At 48.5% G+C, this 19,014-nt stretch overlaps 7 protein-coding genes across 7 annotated transcripts; 5 read left to right on the top strand and 2 right to left on the bottom strand.

Annotated features, from left to right (window-relative positions):
* Positions 1 to 979: 979 nt before the first annotated feature.
* N7518_000282 (uncharacterized protein) lies at positions 980 to 3,150 on the top strand (the record flags this gene model as incomplete). Its single annotated transcript, XM_057181210.1, has 2 exons — positions 980 to 2,896; positions 2,950 to 3,150. The coding sequence occupies 2 exons, from the start codon at positions 980 to 982 to the stop codon at positions 3,148 to 3,150; spliced, it is 2,118 nt and encodes a 705-aa protein (XP_057046560.1).
* Positions 3,151 to 3,761: 611 nt separating this feature from the next.
* Positions 3,762 to 5,240, top strand: N7518_000281 (HNH endonuclease signature motif containing protein; the record flags this gene model as incomplete). Its single annotated transcript, XM_057181209.1, has 1 exon — positions 3,762 to 5,240. One exon carries the CDS (start codon positions 3,762 to 3,764, stop codon positions 5,238 to 5,240), a length of 1,479 nt encoding a protein of 492 aa, XP_057046559.1.
* Positions 5,241 to 7,719: 2,479 nt separating this feature from the next.
* On the top strand, positions 7,720 to 9,090 carry N7518_000280 (uncharacterized protein; the record flags this gene model as incomplete). Its single annotated transcript, XM_057181208.1, has 5 exons — positions 7,720 to 7,834; positions 7,892 to 8,234; positions 8,394 to 8,469; positions 8,527 to 9,018; positions 9,073 to 9,090. 5 exons carry the CDS (start codon positions 7,720 to 7,722, stop codon positions 9,088 to 9,090), a joined length of 1,044 nt encoding a protein of 347 aa, XP_057046558.1.
* Positions 9,091 to 10,880: 1,790 nt separating this feature from the next.
* On the bottom strand, positions 10,881 to 11,144 carry N7518_000279 (uncharacterized protein; the record flags this gene model as incomplete). The annotated part of the gene is made up of 1 exon (XM_057181207.1): positions 10,881 to 11,144. One exon carries the CDS (start codon positions 11,142 to 11,144, stop codon positions 10,881 to 10,883), a length of 264 nt encoding a protein of 87 aa, XP_057046557.1.
* Positions 11,145 to 13,626: 2,482 nt separating this feature from the next.
* N7518_000278 (uncharacterized protein) lies at positions 13,627 to 14,788 on the top strand (the record flags this gene model as incomplete). The annotated part of the gene is made up of 3 exons (XM_057181206.1): positions 13,627 to 13,870; positions 13,920 to 13,996; positions 14,051 to 14,788. 3 exons carry the CDS (start codon positions 13,627 to 13,629, stop codon positions 14,786 to 14,788), a joined length of 1,059 nt encoding a protein of 352 aa, XP_057046556.1.
* An 823-nt stretch (positions 14,789 to 15,611) lies between these two features.
* N7518_000277 (flavin-containing monooxygenase) lies at positions 15,612 to 17,710 on the top strand (the record flags this gene model as incomplete). The annotated part of the gene is made up of 7 exons (XM_057181205.1): positions 15,612 to 15,883; positions 15,936 to 15,949; positions 15,999 to 16,248; positions 16,303 to 16,371; positions 16,425 to 16,682; positions 16,740 to 17,285; positions 17,341 to 17,710. 7 exons carry the CDS (start codon positions 15,612 to 15,614, stop codon positions 17,708 to 17,710), a joined length of 1,779 nt encoding a protein of 592 aa, XP_057046555.1.
* Positions 17,711 to 17,827: 117 nt separating this feature from the next.
* Positions 17,828 to 18,472, bottom strand: N7518_000276 (uncharacterized protein; the record flags this gene model as incomplete). Its single annotated transcript, XM_057181204.1, has 1 exon — positions 17,828 to 18,472. The coding sequence occupies one exon, from the start codon at positions 18,470 to 18,472 to the stop codon at positions 17,828 to 17,830; it is 645 nt and encodes a 214-aa protein (XP_057046554.1).
* Positions 18,473 to 19,014: the final 542 nt, after the last annotated feature.

Raw genomic sequence — 19,014 nt, 5'->3', positions numbered from 1 at the left:
ATGTTTTTCATAATCTGCTTTTACTTGGCATAACTAGCTACGATATACCCAATGCCACAAATTTATGCCATCGCCTGATTGGGCGGACTAATCCAAAGTTATACATTGAAATGTCGATTCACAATTAAGCCCTTTCCCGCCTTTTCCGCCGTGTACCTGAGGAGAACATATCCATAAAAAATACATCATTTAATTAAAAAAAGATCATGACGTTCTCACCGACTATTCTTCTATCTCAGAATTTCACAGTGTCAACAGAAGACACCCTGAGATATCTTGAATATCCCTGGGCTGTAGCCTGTGAGTGCCTGGAAGTGGATCGGATGCTAAAGTCGGTGTATACCAGGTGGAGGTGGCCTTGAGCAGAAGCACCCAACAACCCACGTCAGGCAAGCTTTGGGCCTCTAAGGACTTCGATGACGCTAAGCATATGAGACTCCACCGAGTACATTTCTGAATCCCAAAATGGCAGTTTGAGAGAAGAGAACCAAGGTTCTGGCAGGATTAGCTAATATTCTGGGGTAGGGCCGGAGACTGGAAGACCTGGGGAATAAACAATGGAAACGGGAAACCTTTGGAAGATCTGTATGGGAATGATGTTTAGCTACATATCTTGCAACCGCCCTAGTGACATCAGCCGCGGGGTCGATGACCACTTTTCTTTTTCCAGGGTTGTCAGCCTTCTTCAAAACAGTTCACGTTTCATGAGTGTGTACGGAGTACTATCAGTTGGTTCTCGTCTACCTATATTGCTTGTCGTACTAGTATCATTAGCCGCTCAACTGCGTGATCTTGACTAGAGCACAGCCCACCTTCCTTTGCAAGCCCCACCAGTCACCAACTGAATTTACCTCTTGCCTTCAACTGAACCCTTCGACAGGCTCCTGCGAGCTTGAACTAAGAGTCTTCTCCATCGTGGTCGAGTTTCCGACCGTAGCTACACCAAATCCAATGCGGTGATCACTCGCACAGTCCCACAATGCCCCGCCGAACACCACCCCGCGACTACGACGAGGAAGATGACTTCTATGAAGTCGAACGAGAGAGAGATCGCCGGCCGCGCCGACGAGATCGCGACTATGAAGATGTGGAATTTCGTCGTCGAAGGTCCGAGCCGCTAGCTGAGGATATGGAGCGTATGCACATCCGAGAACGTCCCAGGCGAGACTTCATGGAAGAAAGCTTTGCACCGCCGCGAGCACGGGATGATGTGGTTCGCAAGCGGACAAAGGAGGAGGTCGATATTGTCTCACCTGACCGCGACGATGTCTCCGTGCGGCCATCTGCGTCCCGTCGTCGACCTCATTTTCGTGATGAAGACGACGAGGATCTGATTTTTGAGACACGAGAGACACGCCGGGACAGTAGACGCCATCCGCGCGAAGTTGACGAGGACTTTATTTTTGAGGAGAGGGAAAGGCGTCCAGAGAGGACGCATCGTCCCAGGCGAGAGCGAGAAGTTGAAGATGATCTTGTCATCGAGGAGAGAGAAAGGGAAAGAGGTGGTGGTAGGAGGCGTCGTTCAGAGCCGATATTCGAAGAGGATGAGGAAATCATCGGCGAACGGCCAAGACGCCGAGCGAGCAGGCACCGTTCTCGGGAATCTGAAGAGGATGATCTGATCATTGAAGACAGAGAAATACGCAGGGGGAGCCGGCGTCACCCAGAACGAATGTCTGAGGACGATCTTCTCGTTGAGGAGAAAGAAGTGCGCCACCACAGGCGACGTCCAGAAGGCGAATTCGAAGAGGATCTGTCAGTTGAGGAGCGGGGGAAACATAGAGGAAGAAGACGTCGCCCCGAGCGCGAATTCGAGGAAGAGGAAGTGGTCATCCGACGAAAAGAAAGGGAAGAGCCCCCGCTAGATCGCGGATGGGAAAGTGAAATCGACGTGCGATCGCGCGAAAGGATACTGGAGTTCGAGGAAGAAGAACCATACCACCGACGACGGCCACGGCCACGGCCTCCGCCTCCCCAAACGGTCCAGGTGGAAGAGGTCGTCCTTGACGATGCACCCCCAAAGCGACGCCGAGGACCAGTCGATTTTTCAGATCGAGAAATTGACGAGGATGTGGTCATCCGGCGGAAGGACAAGGGGCCACGACTGGACGACAGTGATGACGAGGAGAAAATCGTCATACGCGAACGACGTGAAACAAGACGCAGTGTACCTTCGGGTCCCGAGCCCGAATTAAGAGGATTGAGAGGTCTTCGGCGAAACGGTAGGCGACGGATTCCACTGGATGAAGAGGTAGAGGAAGAGATCAGTATTCGGAAATCGGACATCCCATCACGCCAGTCGCCGCTTCAAGTCCATACACCTCGTATGAAACTACGATCTCGGAGAGGCGGGCGAATGTCAGAGGAAGAAATAATCCTCACACGCAGTGACAGTGAAGACTCTCTCGCTCCGGAAGACTCAATATCTCCAACTAGCGGGCCATCTCTTGGTTTCAACGATCCGTGGGAGCGGGAAACAATTTCACTTCATCGTCGACCTGTGCCGCTAGAAGACGATAGCGATATAGCTCACAGCCACGAAATAAGGGCTCCTTCCATGCGTGAAATGGAAAAGGACATCGTGATTGAGAGCACGCGCGTAGTAGACGAAGGCCCTACAAACACGGATGGCTGGTCTGTGGTGCATGCTTCATCTCAAGACGAAGCCATTATGAGCGGAGCTCTGGACGTTGTTGAAGTCAAACCCCGACATGTGCCACTGGAAGAAGTGGAAACGGGCCGGATTGCGCAGCAGGTCACGGGCGCGGATGAATCGCCAAACGATCGGTGGACCGAAATAGCGAAGAGATTGGTAGTGAGGGAAGCTATTGAGCAGCTGGGATTCGAGTATGAAGAGACGAGGACATGCTACTACATCTTCTCGTACCTCAAGCCGGTATGTATCATCCGAACAGACGACTTTTCTTGGATTCTGACTTTTGGCCACAGGAGGACATAGATGAGCTTGTTGAATTGTCTGACGAGATTCGAAGCGCTCGTCGTAGACGGATCCATGACATCCAGCGGGAGCGCTCTGTGCCTGATATCAGACCTCGTCTTAGACCTCGTGTGGGGATGCCTCCGAGGGCATGGTTGATTGAGAAGCGCATGCGAGATATTCGAGATCGAGAATGGATGAATTCCCGGTAATTTTCCTAAGAATATGATGTTTACGGCCTATGATTTATGATGAATTTTTGCATTAAAGTTGGAAGGTGCCGTTGACGGCTTGTATGTATCGCGAGATGTCCTCAATTCAAGAACGATGTCGTCCACATGTTCCTTTTATATGAATAGAACGCGCGGGCTATGTATAAAAGATATAATAATCGCTTGAGATCAAGAAACATCTTCTTCTCTCGTTCACGCCCAGTGCTATACCCTATATTTAAGACCGATATAGCCCACATGTATGATGTTCCTTCCCGAGTATAAACAGAATGAGAAGGCCACACCTGAAGAACATTAATCGTTTGAGATCAAAACAAAGCTTCCCCCCCTCCTTCACACTCCTCCTTCACATACCCTCTCTCTCTCACGCGTTCCCTCTTCACACGCAGTGAGATATCCTAACTTCAAGAACGGTGTCGTCCATATGTTACTTCTGAATGTGAATAGAACGCGTGGGATATACCTGAAGGATATCAATTGCTTGAAATCAACACAAAGCTTTCTGTCTCGTTCAGAAACCGAGCACGCGCGTGCAAATCGGATTCCCAATTCACCGTCTTTGATGCAGGATTGCCTCCACGTGGGTCAACATGTCAAACGCGTCCACCACCGAATTAGATCGTTCAGCTACTGTTGTCCGCGTTAATGATGAGCGTTTCAATATCCAGTCTCCCCAGCGGAAGATCCTTCTTCGCCAACTCAACAGAGCTCTTTTCGAACAACAAGTCCCCTCCCCATTCTGGGCCGTTCTCCAGGTGTGCGATATCGAGAAGCTTGAGTACATCGTACAGCTCGCCAACTTGTCAATGAAACTCATGCATACCGTTTCTGATCTCATTTGTGCTCTCCCATTCAAATGGACGGCAACTCCATCTGCCGCCCAACAGCTCGAATCAGCATACTCAACCCCGACTTCGGGTTCGAGTTTCAGTTCGCGGCCACGTGCTTCCCCAGTTGCAATCTATGCCGCCCGAGAGCGAGATGGATACAAGTGTGTCATCACAGGCACCCGCAAGCTCTACCAAACCACCCCGATCTTCCCAGCTAGTGCAGCCAGCTCCCGCTTGCAGGATGACCCGGATTCTCCTAGCCTTTGGAGGTTTGCAGATGTGTTCTGGGGAAAGAGTACAACTGAAAGGTGGAAACGAGCCGTCTTCAGTGACCCAACTCAGCCCGACAGTCCTGTCAATGATTGCTCCAATCTGATCTGCCTTCGCAGAGACCTTCGGTCTGCATGGTCGAGTGGATTGTTCGCTCTGCGTCCCGTCTGGGTCTCGGAGGATATGACTGAAATGGAAATCGAGTTCTATTGGCAACCAAAGCCAGACCACAAGCTTTACGACGTGGTTGATGTGTCCAAGGAGCCTATATCTAGCAAGAACGTCAACAGCGTGGATCGATTGATCGTGGCGGTAGGAAAGCGAGGTGAACCAACATATCGTGCCATTGAGTCCGGCTACCGATTTAGAATGACAACGGACGACCCCGTCCTTCGACCGCTTCCGAGTTTCGACTTGCTGGACATGCAGTGGCATTTCACCCGACTGACCTCCTTATCCGCCGTGGCTAGTTTCTTCGATGCTGATGATGATGAAGACAGCGTCAGATCAGAGGACAGCGTTAGATCAGACACGACGACTACACAACCGGAGCACCGCGGCCGACCGGAGTATCACCCTCTGCATGCCAACCCTCCCAGCGCCCACATACTGGCCTGGGTTAAATCTTCACTTTCATCTGGTTCCCCGCCCGAGTCAGAGCAACGCAACCGACCGGAGCGTGATCCTCTGCGTTCTTCTCCAAGCTCCCACATTCTGGCTTGGGTCAAATCTTCTCTTTCACCTCCCGAGCCAGAGTTTGTCGAGGATATCGATGAATCCATGATGGATGAAGCGATGATTGGCGCTCTGCCAGGGTCCGACACCAACGGCTTGCGCAGTGTTAGCCAGACTTCGAAGGATTCCGAGTCGGCGGGTTCGGCGGATTCAGGAGATTCGGAAGCCAGCGTGATGATTGATGTGATTTCCGGAACTGGCCATCTATCTCTTGACTTCAGTCGCGACAGTTAAGGTGGGAGCGTGCCCAACAAATTTCATGTACAACAGCAGACTAGTTGAATTCATATTCTTATTCAATGCAGGATGTATCTTGAGACCGTAATATGAATATGATGATTGAATCTGGGGTCCTATACCTAACTGACTTGACAGACATGCAATGTTGTAGTACTCAATATTGTATGGTCGGATACCTGCAGCAGGAAGTGATCACCGCTGTACTCCGTAGGCTTGTTTCAGATCCTGGACGCCACCTGCAAGCCAGCAGGCACAATAGCAATAATTATTGACTTAGCCCTGAGCCTCGCCACATGTTGAAGTCGAGACCTTGCCCAAAGACCACCTGGGTACGGAGCAGAGAGAGACTGGTCGAGTAACCCTAACTACGCGGCACCCGAAAGCCGGGAGATTACGTCGGACTTCCCGCGCGTTGTGGCGGATTGTCTCAGCCATATTATGCCACAACATCATCACTTCAGGATTTGCCTTGGCAGGGAATATTCGTAAGTACGGAGATGCGTATTAATATTCGTCCAATGATGCTCGGTATTATTGCGACTATTGATTCTGTATGGGTCGTTCGGGGAACACACTGTCCTACTGTTTTATTCAACTAAACCACTGCAGTTGTATTTGTGTAACTGAAGATTGACTATTACATCCTTCGGTTTGTTATAGCATTTAGTTATGAACCTGCTGGAATTTAGATCGATCGAAAAGTTGTATCTAGCACATGGGTATCATTTTTCCATCTTTACGCCGAGTGGAGACTCTCCACTTGGGAGATGAGTTCATATTGGACGAGTCGATAAAGGAGAGATAACCTTTGAAAAAGGGGAAAATCATGGATGACACGTAGACCGTCGTCCGTAGAGTATACGGTGTACAATGCTGTCCTACTGTGTTAGGATGTTATACAAATCCAAATATCCTTGGTCCTCCGTTCTAGACCGGAGGATGAATGCACAAGCCAGTCTAATCACGTTCTAGAAAGAAAATCCGCCCGGAAAACGCACTTAATAGCCGGTAAATCCACGTAAATCCTAGCGCTGTTTCATCCAAGCCGAGTTCGCTTGGATCCGGCAAATCACAGCGATCTCTCTAGTCGATCGTCGTTTGTGGCGGTTGGGCATGGAAGGCGAGAGCGAACATTCGGATCGTATACGATTCCTGATAACTAGAATAGAATATAGAATCCTGTGCTCCGTATTACCTTGGGCCTAGACACCCCGTACCAAGGATTTGCAAGTTGACAGGTGGCTACTCCGTATTTCATCGTGATATACTCCGTCGGAGGACGGGAGTACCTTGGAAGGCCCTCGGTACTGAGGACTCGGTCCGGGTCCCACTAGACTAGGAACTCCGTACAAGTTAAGTTACAATGTGGCTAAGCTGAAGAGATGGAGTGGAGGAAATGCAGTGCTATTGCCACAAGCTTGGATTAATATCGGCGGTTCCCTGGCTTTATTTATAAATAATACACCCAGGCCAGAAATCCAGAGTTGGAACATTCTTGTTCGGCGAAGTTTTCCTCTCCACTTCTATTACGTATGTCCACTCTTACGCTGCAAACCGGGTCATGATGCACTGACGATCCCTTGGATAAGTGTTTCGGATATGAGATATGAAGAAGGGCAGACGGGACATAAATAGAAGCACACTGCCTGTGCGTAGGAGGGTATACGGAGTGATATAGATAGAAAAAGGAAAAAAGAAAGGTATGCAGGGTGGAATGTTTCCTTGGTATAGCGATCGGTGGTCTACCAGTCAGGCCATGGCAGTGGAGAAGGATCGGATTAGGAAAAAAGGCAATAAAATACTTGATTCTATGTTGTTTACTGTGTTATTGTGGTATACTTGTATGTTATACGTAGATTATCGAACGGGTTTTTATAGGCTATGTTTAAAGGCTGTTTATATAGGCATAGGCACAACATAACACATAACCCGATCGCTAAGTCAAGATGATCCAGATGATCTGTCAACACAAATGACATCGATCTCATTTAATAAATCTAATTCCCAGAAAATAGAAATCAGGATCCACCGGATACGTCGGGACTCGACATACTCCGATGAGGATAAATGTAGGATAGCAGGATAGTACCTGGAGAGCCCGTGACTGTGGAGATCCCCCTTCTCCTCTTCTCTCTTTCTCTCTCTCCCCTGTCGACTTCGTCTTTTCTTCCATTCATTTTGTTTCTTTCTTTTCTTGTGATTTTGTTATGCAGTCGAAATGTGTTGACACCCTACAACTTTTGCAGCGTTAAAGTGGGGGACAAATAAGACGACATTTCAGCCATATTAGATTCTTCAACCCTCTAGGTGATCGACAATTCACTTCGGTCGGCCCACACACACAACTTCGATCTTCCCTCGACGCCTGGGACCTTACTGTCGCTTACCCTCTCACCCCTCGGGCGCGGGACAATAAACAGATATCAACGGACCCTCCGGCTTGATGGGAAATTCTCGATCGAGCACACCCACCATGAAGGTCGCGGTAGTGGTCTCGGTTTTTGCTCTTCTGGCTCGGCCATTCGTATCGGCCTCATCCGACCTGGCCTACTGTGCTACAGAGAACACGGGGTCTTCTTTCACGGGAGGTTAGTGATCGCAATTGTTCTATATAGATTTAGCCACATCGCTGACTCGGCACACAGTTTCTAACACATTTCAATCGAATGGATTATGTGAAACTACCTGCACCGATTACGCTTTTGCTATCCTCCAAGGGAGTAAATGCTGGTGCTCGAACGTTGCTCCCGCCAAGTCCTCACTAACCGACGACACTTCGGACTGTGATGGTGCATGCCCGGGTTATCCCGCTGACAGTTGTGGAAGCACATCCAAAGGAGTGTACGCCTACGTGGAAGTTGTCGGCAACGATGCGACTAGCACAGCTGCTGGTACAACAACTTCGAAAACTACCTCGTCAACCTCAACCTCAACCAAATCAACATCAACCTCTACCTCATCAACGACCTCGGTAAGCCAATCCTCTTTGTTTTGACACTGTTTTCTCTTTTGGGCATATCTTGGGCACACTGGGCATATCTTGTTTCCTATTTTTGTACGGATAAACCTCCTGCCAGCCTAGCTAGCCTGATTGGGTGTTTTACTCTCTCTTCGCTTGTGGGTCTAATATCGGGGATAGAGTACTAGCGACCCGCCTGTAACGGTCACTGTGACTGCCTCCGATTCCACTACCACTTCCACTACCACTTCGACCTCACCCATTGTATCTACAGCACAACCAGTTTGACCAGTGGCACGTTTAGCTAACTTTTTCTCCTAGTCAACTTCCTCGGATGATAAAACAACAACTTCCTTGCCGACGGTCTCAGTGCAGACCAACTCTGGCGGCCAAGTCAAGACCATCACCGTTTCTGGTGCAAGTGCAACTTCTGGCGCTGATTCCGCATCGCCTAGCACCACCACTACCAGCAAGTCGAAATTGAGTGGAGGTTCCATCGCAGGCGTTGTGATTGGCGTCCTCGGAGGACTCGCTCTGGTTGGTGCTCTCATCTTCTTGATTTTCTTCTACCGCAAACGCGCTCGTTCCGTCAGCCCTATCCCAAGCCAAGACATGGCAGACGACAGAAGCAGGGGATCGAGTTTCATGGGAGGTTTCTTCCCGCGAAGCGATAACGGATCTCTGCCCTCACGTACGGGCACAACATTTACCGATCGGCGAATGAAGACCAACACGGTCCTCTACCCGAATGGTCATCGGGACAGCAGTGTTTCGCTGCAAGACAACGAAGACTACTCGCGTCCCGTTCTTCGGGTAAGTTGAATATAGCACATTGGGTCCGAAACGCTCTTGCTAATCTCATTCTAGCTTACCAACCCGGACTAAATTTGGAATGACAATTTTCCTCGACCACTTTCTTTCGCTTCCATCGTCCGCGCCTCTCACTCTCCATTAATCTCCAGCCACTCCAAAACAGCCTCATTATGATACCCACTTGTCGCTCAATTTCTTTCTCTATCTTCCCTTCTATTCTTATGGGTGCAGCTGTGGAGAATACACGGAACAGCAACATGTGACTCCGGGCGGCCTCTACTCCGCCAAGGAACAGTTATGAGGGTGCATTGACATTCCTCCGAACACACTAGAAGGACACGGAAAAATAAGAGCCCAAGTCCTGAATTCAAATCTATGGTTAATCCCCCGGCCACTCGAGACGCCCTTCACGAGCCATCACATACATTATCCTGCATACATACCCGCCACGTCGGCGACGATGCCAGCCCATGCCGACATGTTCTGAAAGTATACATACATCACCGTCTTTCGGTTGCGTCTGACATCGCCAGCCTCTGGGCTCGTCGCTCTCTTGGCTTCTTATCTTTTCTCTTATTTGTTCCCAATATGCTTATTAGCTTTGCTTGTTTTCTCTTCATTTGTCATGTAACACCCAGCCTCTTTTGTCGCTGCCCCCGTCTTAATTGTTCGTGCATTTGCTATGGCTTCGATCTGAGGGGATACGTCCCCGGCGCTGTGCTTAGACTGACCGATTCAATGAAACTACTATATGCTTGGGATAGGATTTGGTGACTACCTGCTGGGATTGTATGTTTGTTGCGGAGCGAAGCGAAGCAATTATAGAATACTTGTATCAAAGTTATACATAAAGCCGTACCTAAACTTGAGAAGGGTAAGAAATACGTATAGAAAGACAACCAACAAGGCCGCATAAGCGCCGACTATTCTTGTATCTGTATACTTCAATTGTGAAGGTGAATGGCTACCGGTTGGCATACTTCGTCGCCGTAAAGGCATAAATGCCAGATCGTTCATCCCAGGGGGCAATCGTGATGCACATATACGATCTAGGGGACAGAGAAGAGGAGGTAATCAAGCAATGTGTAATGTGTAAGATATATCGAAGGTGATAATCTAACTAGCTACTGGCATGAAACTCTCTGAATAGCTTCACGTGGGCAAAGTCACAAAGACCTCCTCCTCCGGAAACCAGGAGAAGCATCCTCTGCAAGATGAATCAAATCCTGCCCCTGCCAAGGGAAGCTTCGGTCCTCCGTCGCAAACCAACTTCACGATCTCCAAGCTTCCATCCGAACGGCGCACATAAGCGTCTCAGTATATTCCTCACACCACAGCGAATGAGCGTATGAACAATGTCAACTTCCCAAGCTGAGGTTGCCACCAGAATTTCACGCCCTCCTATATAACCCCCTGGGGCAAGTTCGGCGTTTCTGCTCAGCATCAAGCGTGCAAGTTCAAAGTGGCGATTTTGAAGAGCAGTGAGCAGAGTAGAATCTCTCGATTTATCTAGGGACTTGGGATCGGCACCAGCCTCGATAAATTCCCTGGCAATATCCGGAGTTGTTTGCCTCAGTGCAGCATGCAGCGGAGTCTCACCCCTTATCGAGACCTTCGTCATAGTCTCATTTGTAAGGTGAGGTGCCACCTTCCGAAAGAACTGGCAATCATTGCGCCCGGCCAGAGCATGTGCCACCGTATCCCCGTTCGAGGCCGCTTGATTCAAATCCAAGCCTGCGTCCATACAAACCTGCATGACTTGCCAGCTAGCCCAACGGGCGATATAATAAGCGAAGCCAGCGACCTTGGCGCCGCCGGAAAAGGCACGAAGCAGAGCCAAATCGGTTCAGCACATAAAGTCGTCATAGGGTGCGTTGCGGTACTTGAAATGCATTTGGAGAACTCCATTCCCAGTCATGTTCCTCGTATTCTTGCTTGGAGGGTAGGACTTGCGCAGTCAGTCGTCTCTCCTCTGTGACACTATCTGCGAGGAGTGAGTGTAAATGCTTGCAGGTTTGGTGAAGAATACAGCGGTCCCGGATAGGCGCCGCATTTGCAATCGCCAAAACTAATTCCCTGGGTAAATCGCCCAGCCTGAAGGTGCTGGGGCTTGGATGCTTAGACATGGTGGAATCTGGCGGTGGACTTGGTGATAAGGGGTTCTTGCCAAAATTTGAATGCAGAAGTTGAGGCCTCTGCGATGATGTCGGTGTAACTTTGGTGCAAGAAAACTGTTAATCATGAAATAGCCTCAGTAATTGCAGGGTCGTATGAATAATTCCAAAGTGTTGGCCTCTCCATGCTGAGCAGGTTTAATGGGCTTTAAGAGATGCCACAGGGACCTAACACAATCTGTGTTTCATTAGCTGGGACTTCTCTTTGTTCTTTCTGTCGTGATATCAATGAATAGGTGCATCTTTTGGCTCTTTCATCTATAGCTTGTTTTACAAAGGAGACAAAGGAGAGAGAAAGGGAAGCGTGAGTTGTCTTGTGTTCGCTGGCAAGGAAGATCAAACAAGGTAGGGAGCAACCTGAGGCAGAAATGGTCTCAACAAAAGGTCTGACACAATAATAGGTTCTGCTGAGGACAATTCCGACGGAAACAAGGGACCGAGCGTGTCGTCCTTCAACTAGATACTTGCTTGTATGTTGTAGATACTTAGGATCAATACTATCCGCATATCATGCCGTATCTCAAATCTTATACGCCCTGGAACAAAACTTCATCGTATAACCGATAAAATATATGCATTTCTCCGTGGTGGCATGAATAGATGCATTATATGCCGAGTGTTCCGCGAAGCGCTAGTACCAAAGTACTGCTCGTAAAATATTCAAAACACAGTCAAGCTCAATCAAATGAATCAGGATTTCCTTGCACGGGTGTCTATCTAAACTGCTGTTGCCTTGCTGATGCACTCCTTCCCTAACTTGACTCTGCGAACCAAAAACATGAAGTATATAGTTTCAGAACAATACCAGCGATATTGGTGAAGCGCCTCCTATTATTAATGGGGCGCAAATATGACTGGCTATGATAATTAAGCTTTTCACATAAATGGACGGAGATTTAATTTCAATGCAGTTATATATTTAGATAGAATAATATCTGCCGCCGCTTTTATAGCCCTTGGGTGAGTGCGCCGGGACCATTTAGGCATAGATCTCGGTGCGAACCTCAATGGAACTGCGCCTACCCGCAGTTCCAGCTCCGAGATGCAGTTCAGATTCAAATATTGGACCCTGAGATTCTTCAAGATAGAACAAGCATAATAAAGCTGCTACTTACCCTCGTGATTTACATGAATCATGTAGACCCTGGCAGTGCTTCGTATTTCTTTTTATTTCAGAAGGATCGGCAGTAAGGCAACTGAAGAGTTGCTTGAAGAACCTGCGTGGAGAAGGCAACAGAAAAGGACCCATGGATTGAGCTTGGCTGCTAGCTAAGCGAGAGAAAGGAGGACCAATCCAGGCCGGGAGCAAAAGTCCTATCCACTTCAAGGAGCCAGAAAGCTGACTCACAACCTGCTTGCAACATGGGGGCCCAGCTAGAATTGAGACGTGAGCTAAGCTTGAAATGAGATCAGCGATGCATTTGGTCCCAAAGGCGGCCTGCTCTGAGGAGTAAATAATATAACCTAGCGACTCATGAATATCTTCACCCACTAGACAACGCATGGCGCTTGATAGTCATGATTTATTACCGCAATAGGATGCAGGTGACCTTGGAAGGATTTTATTGTGGGATAGGACGTATATAGAGTTTAAGAAGAGTGAGAAAAGTACGACACTGATTGAGCGCCTACACCGAGTACTTTTTGTGAAAATAAAGGGGCGCACGCCTCGTACAAATCATCTAAGTATATATATAAGGGCAAGTGGTGTGGGAGAGAATTAATCGTAATTTCCACAAATGGGGGGAAGCAAGTAACAAGATAAGTGATGACTTTTGCCCACGTTCCATGTGTTTCTGCTTAGGCGTTGCCAATAATAGATAAATAATAGCGTGAAAGACAAGGATTCCTAATTCCGGCTTTCTGGCTACTCAACCCCTAAACAGAAATTGGCAGTACTAGAGGCAGACTTGGCGAGTGGAGATATCCATTGTCGTTGTGAAAGCCGAGATTTAGGGTTAAAAGTACGGTACCATGGAAGGAAGCGGGACATCCCGCGCGTGTCAAACGGACGGATTGTGGGGCCGGCATGTCCCCGGCACTGGGATCGAATGGCATTCGGAGGACCGTTACGAAGTTACGAAGTGTCACAACCACACTAGCGAGTCGTTGCCCAGCCCAGGCTCTAGAATGTACTTTTTGACTTGAATAGCAACGGCTCCCCCTATATGGAGCACACCGACACTGAGATTTCTTTGGGACTTAATTTAGTTTCATGTCCGCGGATCATCACCAGTCCGAGCACCTTGGATAGGTCAAAAACAAAATCTTTCATCCAAAGGAGTCTTCGTCATTAAATAGCTGAATAAAGGGCTTGGCTTTTGGAAATCAATATACATATGGAGTGGTCCACCCGAATTCCAGGATATACATCTTCAGGTCGCGGGGCTGTGCCATTCTTTCGTGATTTTCCCCCACACGCAAGACCGCAAAAATGCCTAGCATCACTGCTACAGGTGACTTTGGCCCAGCACCGGCCGGGGTAGATCTGGCGAAAAATCAGACAGGCAACTTGTTGGGAGCGGTTATTCCTGTAGCGGTGTTCGGGACCATCGCAGTTATATTGCGATTAGTTGCGCCAATGAAGAACAAAGAGGCCAGAAAATTAGCTCTCGATGACTATCTAATCGTTGCAGCTCTTATATTCTCTTGGGGCACAGCAATATCCTGCTTTATAAGTGAGTCAAAATGAGTCGTGACAAATGGATGGCACATCACTTACACCAGATTTCTTAGGCATTCCATATGGCAACGGTTATCATTTACAATCCTTGAACAAAGCAGAGTTTATTACTGTTTGGAAGGTAAGGAAAATACCGAACGAGGTGCTTTCGGACAGACTTTGACCAAACATTCAGATACTTTTTGCCTATGTGATGATTTACGCCACAGCTATCACCTTCACCAAATCCTCGATCGTCTTCTTCTACGGCCGCATCTTCAACTTTCGCTGGTCACTAGGCTTCTGCATGTTCTTGGTGCTTGGGTATTGGGTCACCATTATCGTCACGGTTGCAGTGGCATGTCGACCACTACCATATTTCTGGCTGGCCTATACTGATCCAACAGCCGTTGGTGTATGCATTGATGTGCCTAAATTCTTCTTCGGCAATGGAATTGGTGCTATGTTGATTGATGTGATAATACTGTGTATGCCGATGCCAACAATTTACAAGTTGCAGATGCAATCGTCGCAGAAGCTAGCGGTCGTTGGCATCTTGCTCCTAGGGAGTTTGTATGTTCTTCTCCTCTCCTACTATAACATTATCCGGGCTAATCAAGCTCAGTGTTTGCGTCGCAAGTATTTGCCGGATCATCGCCCTTCAGAACAACACCCACGGAACAGACGCTACGTGGACTATGGCACCGGTCTTTATCTGGTCGTCCGTGGAACCTTTCGTTGGGATCATCTGCGCGTGCCTCCCTACGTTCGGGCCATTCTTTCGTCGATGGTGGTCCAAGGCTCGGACAGGGCGCTCATCAAACAGCCGCAACACTCCAAGTGGCGAGAATGCATCTGCTTCTGCTTCGACGACCTGGCTCCGGAAACCCCGATCCAAAAAGCCACCCATGGACTCATTATTCAGCATCAATGAATTTAGCTGTGTAGATGAAGTCGAATTAATGAACGATATAAGTGGCCCCCGGTCGCTGAGGGACGAGGCTGTGAGTGATCATCATGATGTGGAGCGAGGAGACCCTTGTGCTATCACAGTCCATCAGGAGGTGGATGTGACATGGGATAAGTATAAAACACGCAAATAATGCTGATCTGTCTTCAATGGGGAGTCCCTCGGCTTTGTGAATTGCAGTTTGAGATGCATCACATTCGAGAAATGTACGATATGAAATAAAACGTGCCATTGGCACATATACCGTCCTGGCAAGCGGAATTGAGATAATAAAAGGAACCTTAACCGAGCGTTGTAGCGGGTACGTTGGGGTCGGTTCATTGTTCTCCAAGGATCCTTCAACGATCCTTCAACGCAGGACCGTTTTTAGCGTGAACCCAAATTTGCGCTTCATTTCGAAACTTGGCGTGATAGGCGGCGCCATGTGCCAATTGAAAGGGGTGAGAATTATGGAAATTATGGAGAGAGCCACTACTCCGTACTTTGTACTCCGCACGTCCGACTAGCTTCCCCGTGCTGGTGTGGAGATAAGCTGTCTAGCGGGTTTGCCAATAGCCAACGACTTCTTCTCAATTGACGCTATATGCCTTCAGAAACCTACTCCGTGTACAAAAGTACAGAGTAACAGCCTAGACCAAATGTGTTCCCCCAAAGCCAAAACTAAGGGGAAAAAAAGAAATCACCCCATATGCCCCCTAAGTTCTCATTTCCTCTCTTCTATAAAGCGGGAGCTATAGTAGCATTGTAATAGAAATTCATTAACAGCTCAGTCTTTGAATCCCTCAATATGTCTGACCTCACTGCAAATGGGTTAACACCCGCTACCCGCGTGGCTAACGGCGAGACCCCTCCCAATTGGGTCCCTTGCGCCGAGCAACCTGCCTTTGCGCGACGGAAACTCAAGATAATCTGTATCGGCGCGGGCTACTCGGGTTTGACACTTGCCCACAAGATCGACCACGAGCTGAAGCTCGGCGATGTCGTGGATTTCAAGATCTACGAGAAGAATCCCCAGGTCGGCGGAACCTGGTTCGAGAATACCTATCCTGGTGTTGCTTGGTGAGTAGTCTATACTTCCAATAAGCATGACTGTATTTTCTAACATATTTAGTGATGTCCCGGCTCGTAAGACTCCTCGGTAGCTCTTTGGAAACCAAAATTGACATTCACTTAGATGCATACACATTTTTATTCGAGCCTAACCCAACCTGGTCCCAATTCTATGCACCCGGTCCCGAGATTGAGGAATACATTCAACGAACAACGAAGAAATGGAACTTGGACAAAGACGTCCAGTTTAACACCCGTGTTACTGAGACCGTGTGGAACGAAGAGCTCGGAAAGTGGAAAGTGGTGGTAGACCAAAATGGTACAATCACGCATGACGAGGCCGATATTCTGGTCAATGCGTCCGGTTTCTTGAAGTGAGAATCAGTTATCCTCGACATTCCCACTCTTATTAACGGTTTTCCTGCTAGCAAAACCAACTGGCCCAAGATTGAGGGCCTGTCGAGTTTCAAGGGCAAGTTGATTCACACTTCGACTTGGTGAGTAAATGTTGTTTATGAACTCTCAAACAAAGATTAATAACGAGTAATAGGGATAACACCTACGACTGGGAGAACAAGCGTGTCGCAGTCATTGGTAATGGCTCCTCCGGAATTCAATGCGTCGCTGCAATGCAGCCGAAGGTTGCCAGACTTGTCAACTTTGTGCGCAGTCCGACCTGGGTCTCTGTCAACTTTTGCGCGGAGATGACAGAAAGTGGAGGCAATTTTACCTTCACAGAAGAGGAGAAAAAGAAGTTCGCGGAAGATCCAGAGGCTCATTTCAAGTACCGAAGAGGGTTGGAGAACAGGTAAGTTCAAAGTCCACTCCCCGACAGAGGTCAGAACTAAGTCAATTCCGAGTACAGTGTCAATGCGTTCTTTTTTGGTATGTATAAAGGCCACCCGATGCAATTGGGCTTGACACAGGCTTCTGCGGATCAAATGGCGGAGCGAATGAAGGGAATCTCTGACCCAGAAGTTGTGTCAAAGATGCTTTCTCATGATTTCCGTCCTGGCTGCCGTCGCTTGTCGCCAGGAGATGGGTATCTGGAGGCTTTCCACAAGGACAATGCGACTCTCACCTTCGATCCAATCGAAAGTATCACAGAACATGGTATCAAGACATCGAAAGGTGACGAGCAAGAATTTGATGTGATCGTCTGTGCCACAGGGTTTGACACGTCCTTTATTCCATCTTGGAAGCTGGTTGGCCGCAATGGAGCCAGATTGGAAGAGCGATGGAAAGTCAACCCCGAGGCCTTCTTTGCGGTCCAAGTGGAGTCAATGCCGAACTACTTTATCTTCAACGGGCCGAATTGCCCTATCTCCCATGGCTCGCTTTTGACCGAGGTCTCTTGGACATGTGATTACATTCTCCGGTGGGCGGAGAGGATTGCTGAACATGATATCAAGTGAGTTATTGTGGTCGTCGTGGGTCCAGTCGTGTGACTAACATATCTCGCACAGGTCAATTGATGTCAAGAAGGAAGCCATGGAAGACTATAACGTTTGGTGTCAGGAGTTCCTCAAGCGTACGGTCTGGTCGGATGAGTGTCGGAGCTGGTACAAAAACGGAAAGAGTAAAGGCCAAGTCACCGGAGTATACCCGGGCACGATTTTACACTTCAAAGACTGCCTTGAAAACATTGGCGGGGAGCACTTCAATGTTGACTACCGCTCTAAGAACCGGTTCCGATGCCTAGGTAACGGTGAAAGTGTGCGTGATCTGAATGGGGCAGGTGATTTGGCGTGGTACATGGACGATTTGAAAGTCACCACACCACCACTCCAAGTCAACGGCACAAACGGCACAAACGGCACAAATGGCACAGTTTGACCTATGTCTACAAGATACTTTATACTATTTACCGTTGCTTTACTGTGTATTTCACTCAATAAATTGTATATTCTTTTTCTCGAAAGCGGAAACCCACAGCACTTACGTCATTTCCTCTCAATTTCCGAACTGGCAGTATGTGTCTATCACATCATCCTTCGAGTCGCCTTGATATACACTCTTTCTAGCCACACCCCGAATACGTGTACCTACAGGGGGTGCTGGCGCTGGCGGCAATATATCGAGCACTACGTCAAATTGATCAGGCACACAGGACTGACGCTCAGTCACAAACCGCAAAAGCCCCCATACAGCATGTCGAGACATAGTAGTCACCTGCGGGACAAGATGTGACGGGCGAGGCTCCGGACGGACCGTGAATGTCTGCGCAGGGCCACTCTCGGGGTGGTGGATGACTACAGCCCTCCTGACTGGGGGCATTGGAATGGGTATACCGAACCTATAAGGCCCCTCGATCTCGTGAACTCTAGCCTGGATTTCATCCCAGGTCTTCCGATAATGAGTTTCGAAGGTACTCGTCCACTCCTTGTCAGAGCGATAGCCGGCGAGGCCAGCGCACAAAGACCATAAGAAATAATTAGTGTTGATCCATGTGGAAATACAAACCGCCCATGACCTGGAAGGGAGATTGTGCTTCTGACGAACGTCACAGCGGATTACTGGTTGCTCGGTGGCTTGCACGACGGAAATGGGTACGCCGTAGACCGGGTGGACAGCCTGCCAGTTGTAGTTAGCTGACATGATTCCTGAATTTGTTCTTTCTAGGAGGGGAAAGGGTTAGACTTGTAAGTTGTACTTGACCACTGGGGTAAAGGGATCGCAAGCCCTAGAGCCAGATTACTGGAATAGTGAAGCTGGCGGAGCACTTGATGCATATCTACTTCAGAGCAACCGGGGCTTTATATAGCTTTTGGAGAGTGGGTTTACATTCTATGGTAAAGAACAAGGGAAGGGACCTTTGTCTTTCATCAAAGAGTAGACCTGAGACATCCAAAAATAATGCACATTGTCAACGGATACTTGTCCCCTTGTTAGAAGATACGAGTTGGATTGGAAACTACGTATGTCACTTGGAATAACAAGGATTCTTTGTCTCTTAATTTGGATAGCCTCTTTGTTCCTTTTCGGGTAGACTGGTATTTTTCTCCAGAATCACCACAATGTGCTAGTGGCTTGGGGCAACAAAGACAGATCCTTGTCATGGGCGACAATCGAAGAAGGCATTTAGATAACAAACCATGCGCGGTAAAGAGCATGATTGGTCAATGCAGGTCAATGTAAGA

The sequence above is a fragment of the Penicillium psychrosexuale genome (assembly GCF_028828465.1).
Source record: "Penicillium psychrosexuale strain IBT 29551 chromosome Unknown utg000001l, whole genome shotgun sequence".
Classification (NCBI taxonomy): domain Eukaryota; kingdom Fungi; phylum Ascomycota; class Eurotiomycetes; order Eurotiales; family Aspergillaceae; genus Penicillium; species Penicillium psychrosexuale.
The sequence above is the reverse complement of the archived record's forward strand: the minus strand, read 5'-3'. Positions and strand labels throughout refer to the sequence as shown.